The sequence below is a fragment of the Limulus polyphemus genome, unplaced genomic scaffold, assembly GCF_000517525.1.
Source record: "Limulus polyphemus unplaced genomic scaffold, Limulus_polyphemus-2.1.2 Scaffold598, whole genome shotgun sequence".
Lineage (NCBI taxonomy): Eukaryota > Metazoa > Arthropoda > Merostomata > Xiphosura > Limulidae > Limulus > Limulus polyphemus.
This window is the reverse complement of record NW_013666208.1, coordinates 93,844-98,489: the sequence shown is the minus strand read 5'-3', so window position 1 is coordinate 98,489 and position 4,646 is coordinate 93,844. Positions and strand designations below refer to the sequence as shown.

Sequence of the window (4,646 nt, the reverse complement as noted above, 5' to 3'; positions counted from 1 at the left end):
GTGGAGTTCATTGATCCTTTGGGGCATCGTGAGAATCATCTCACCAGTTTTGGATTGTGGGATCTTAGCCCACTCTTGCTTCAAAACTTGGAGTAGATCGCTCTTCAAAGTTGGTTTTTTGGTTGTTTCTTGACTTGCCGGTCGAGTATGGCCCAGAGGTTTTCGATGGGGTTCATGTCAGGAGATTGGCTAGGCCATGGCAACTTCTGGATACCATTTTCTTCCTGCCACTTTTGGGTGTTTCTAGCAGTGTGACACGGTGCTCCATCTTCCTGGAACAACGTTGTGTTCTTGTCCACGAAACCCGAGGAATAAAGTGGCAAGAGTCCTTCCTCCAATATTTCGACGTATTTTGCAAAATTTTTGTTGTCAACACACTCCACTAAGCTCGATCTCCCACCAACCCAAACAGCTCCCCAAACCACCATGCTTCACAGTTGACTGCAATCTGTTGAGCCAAAACTCTTGGTGAGGCATCCGAAAATTGAGCGAATCTTGATTAGTCTGAGAACAATACGGTCTTCCAAAAGTCCAGAGGCTTGGTCATCATATCACTTGCCCACTTCTTTCGTCTGACTATGTTAGCAGGTCTTAATAAGGGCTTCCGTCTAGCTGCTCTGCAACAAAAACCCAATCTGTGAGAATCCATTGAACAAATTTCGGGCTCATCCCACCAACTTTGGCCACTTCTGCAGTCGTTAATCTGGAATCCATTTCGATGCTCCTCTTGACAGGCCTTTTTGTCCTCTCCAATGAACCAGGACGACCCGGACACTGCTCAGTTGTTTCCTTGCTGTGTTTCCTGAACTGCACGATGATTCTGTTGACTGTCGAATGCGGGATTCCCAAATTCTGCGAAATTTGCCGCTGACTTATTCCATCATCTGCTTGACCAACTATCCTTCCTCTAACAAAATCTGACAATTCGAGAGAACCTTGAGTTCTAGGCATGTTGTAGCATGTTTATATAGTGCTCTGTGAATACAAATTAGTTAGCGTAAATCAGTTAAATGACGAAAAATTATGTGTCTATTTACTTGGGACCACTCAGTGTATATAGCAAGATCAGGCTTAATTCTAGAGCAAGGAGTTTTATTTTTTACGTAGTTATTTTATAGCTTATTTACACATAATATTTACTTGTGATCATTCATTGTATATTCTGTAATGGTATATAATAAATGTGTTGGATTTACAAAATGTGAAAGAACAATCACTTGATTTATAATTAAATATTCTTTAAGGATTATGACTGCAAACTCTTTTTGGCTTTAAACTATGTTTCTTTGTAAAAAATGTATTTGATGCTTTGGTGATTTGGTGAGCTAAACAGATTAAATGTTATGGTGTAATAGAATTTCCGATTTCTCGACATATATTTAATACATACATGTGAATCATTACAAAGTGACTTAACTTTATTCTAGTACAAATCATTACAAATTCGAAATAATGTATTTTACCAAAAAGGTGTATGTCTGTGTGTTACAAGACTTTCTAATTTCGGGCACTTACTTTTAATACTGTTGACCTTTTATTCTGCCAGTTTTAAGAGGAGACTGGTTGTTTGATCACATGACGACCTCTCCTACCCTTTGTATTTCCTAACAACCAAAGTTTATCAACACCACTTAAGTTGGACTTCTTAGGCAGTATTAGTGTGAGTTAGAAATCTGTGCAAAATAATCATTGCAGACGTTTTGATTTACACATAAAGAAAGTTCGTTAATACGTTTTACTCTAACACCACAAAGGTTTGTGCATAAAGTTCCAAACAAGCAAGAAACATGCTCTAGACAAAAATCTGTGAAGATATCTATACAAAAGGAAGAATAGTAATAGTTAAACATAACTATTTATATAGATCCTATAAACTTTAGTGGAACAAATCAACTTATAAAGCTAAACATAAAATTATTGTATATTATTTTGAGGTTTTAAATAAGCACCCTTTTAAGGATGATAATTGTAAAATGTGAGTTATGAAAATTAAATACAGAAGCGAGCATTATACTACAGTGTGTTAAATGTGTACTAAATCATTAAAACCTAATTAGCCATACTAACTGTCTCATTCAATATTATAAAAATGAAACATTAGCTGTAATAATATTTTTCAGCAGAGTGTTAAATGTGTTAGTAACACTATCTGCGTAATGAAGTTAACTATATAAATGAAACCTATAAACATAAGTTGAGACAAGTTGAAATCTGTATGCAATCTTATGGAAGTATAATAACACTGTGCATCTACAGAAACACAATCCACCTTTGTAACGTAAATAAATTTATAAATGAAATCTAAAGTAAAATCAAATTTTTTGTCAAGATCACTTTAATTGTTATGCTAAACCAATAAAAAATACAAATAATAGATTTACATTTTGAGGACATAATTAATTCTAAACATTGATGATGTAATCATAAGTTCAGACACCTTATGATGGAACTATCTGCTTATAGAAACACCATCTGCCCTACAGCATTAACATTAGTAACACAATTTGCCATCCGCCTATAAGACCTTATTTAGTAACATAATCCACTTAGTAACAATATATACCTTTGAAAAACACGTATAATACAGTTAAAATATAAATAAAAACTATAAATATGACTTAAGACAAGTTGAAATCTATATGCCCTATCTACTAACACAAGCACTAACTTTAGTAACACCATCCATATAAAGAATTTTAGTAGCACCGTCCGCCTATAGAAACACTATCTGCCTTGTTAAGACACACACACAATTCATCCATAGGACCTAAGTAACATCATCCACCTATATAACTTTAGTAACACTGTCCACCAATAGAACATTGGTAACACTGTCCACCTATAGTAACAGACCCCCTGGTATCGAAATAAAAAATTACCTCTTTCTAAGACAGCCATGTCCTCTGGTACCACCATGTGAAACTATGACTCCTAGCATCACGCTCTCTGTTGAGAACACTCAAACTATGATGTCACGTGACATCTTTAGCAACTTGCTCTCTTGCAGCAAACAACTTCCATTGTCAAGTGTCATGACGGCTTAGCAGTGTGCCTTTAGCAACGCGCCCTATGGTTCCACTTTGTAGAACTATGACGTCATACATTTTACCCCCTCCTCTCCCCTTAGGCACCCAATCAACGCGTGCGTCTCGAGTCATGTCCTATCTACTGACGCAAAGTGAGCCAATTTTCCAGCTTTAACCTATCCATCTTTCGATAAACATATGATCTTTTGCCTTTAATTATTTCAGCCTATAGATACAGGGCGGAACAAAGTTTTGAAATGATATTTATGACCCTTCAGTTAACACGTAACCAAATCTGTTAATCTTAAAGACTTGGTTTCAAGTGTGAAATTAAGAATGAGTAAAAAGACATCTGCAGTAACGCGTGACATCTAGCGGTAGTCGTTAGTTCTAATTTCTGTTTTTATCTTTAAACATTAGCATTATGAGCTAAAAATTTCGATTATTTTTCGTCCACAAACAAGGTGCATTATATTTCTATACAACACTCCGTTTATTGATTTATTCTGCCTTTTATCTTTACAGATAAAAATCTTATTTAGAGCACATTCGAACAGTTCTATTAAACTCATTTCACCCTTGTCACTTTTGGTTCCATAGTTTTCACTGGAGAGTAACTTACCTTTTATATCCATGCGACCAAATGGAACGATCCACAGAGGGCAACCTTCCTTATCATGTCCTACTAACCCTCCAGGAAAATATCGCTTTATAACCTAAACCAACAAGGAAACACTTTTAGTTTCATCATTCTTCCGGAGAGAAAAAAAAAGGTTCAAACATAGTAATGCTATATCCAGTTTAGGTTTTCTGGTGTTTTTAAAAAGAGAATACGAGTAAAGTGTATTACTTAGTTTTAAAAAGACAATGTAGTTTCTTTGTTAAGGCAAAAAGTTTCTGTGTCTTGTGAAAGATAAAACTCAAGCGTTATATGTGTTATTTCAATATTTCTAAACACTTTTGGAAAGAAACGTTTGGAAATTAGACCTACTCTTGAAACGTTTGATTCTGACATTATAAACAATGATTTAAATTTATATAGAATTCTGAAAGAGATTACTAAATTATAGTCCTAAGATATTGAATCATTTAACCTTAATAATTTTAAATCTGCTTTAGTCACAATAGAACTAAATCAAAATTCGAGATTTTTTACTTATAAAGAATAAATTATTGTTAAGCTTTTCACAAATGAACCTAAATAAACCAAAAAATTCTAGTAACGAGCGTTGAGTTACTCTACTAACTTTAGTTACTGGTTTTTCAACTCCAGAACGCTACTTACTGTAAATTAAACGTTTAAATAACAAACTTAAGATATGATGTTCATTTATAGCTTTCAAGCATATCCACAATTATACTTACAATATATTAATTTCCAATCATACATAATATAAAAAACAAATTAAACGCCTTTAGTATGTTTTTACTGCACAAAAACAAGGTTTGTTTGGAACACTAAATAAAGATTTTCTTGGATTGTTTTTCTACGTAGCATAAATGACTTATTAATATAAATATTCTTTAATTGTAGTAGCTTTCATTGACTTACGTAACGGAGACATCCCATATAATTAAAAAAGTTTGTTTGTAATTAAGCACAAAGCTACACGATGGGCT

General features: G+C 34.1%; 1 protein-coding gene across 2 annotated transcripts in view; it reads right to left on the bottom strand.

The window, feature by feature from the left end:
- The window catches only part of LOC106459365 (SEC14-like protein 3), a 63,385-nt gene that overhangs the window by 37,195 nt on the left and 21,544 nt on the right, over positions 1-4,646 (bottom strand). For both annotated transcript variants that reach the window (XM_022385839.1, XM_022385838.1), the window contains one exon: positions 3,649-3,742. In XM_022385839.1, coding sequence (XP_022241547.1) covers positions 3,649-3,742 — 94 coding nt within the window. The remainder of the gene's footprint in view (positions 1-3,648; positions 3,743-4,646) is intronic.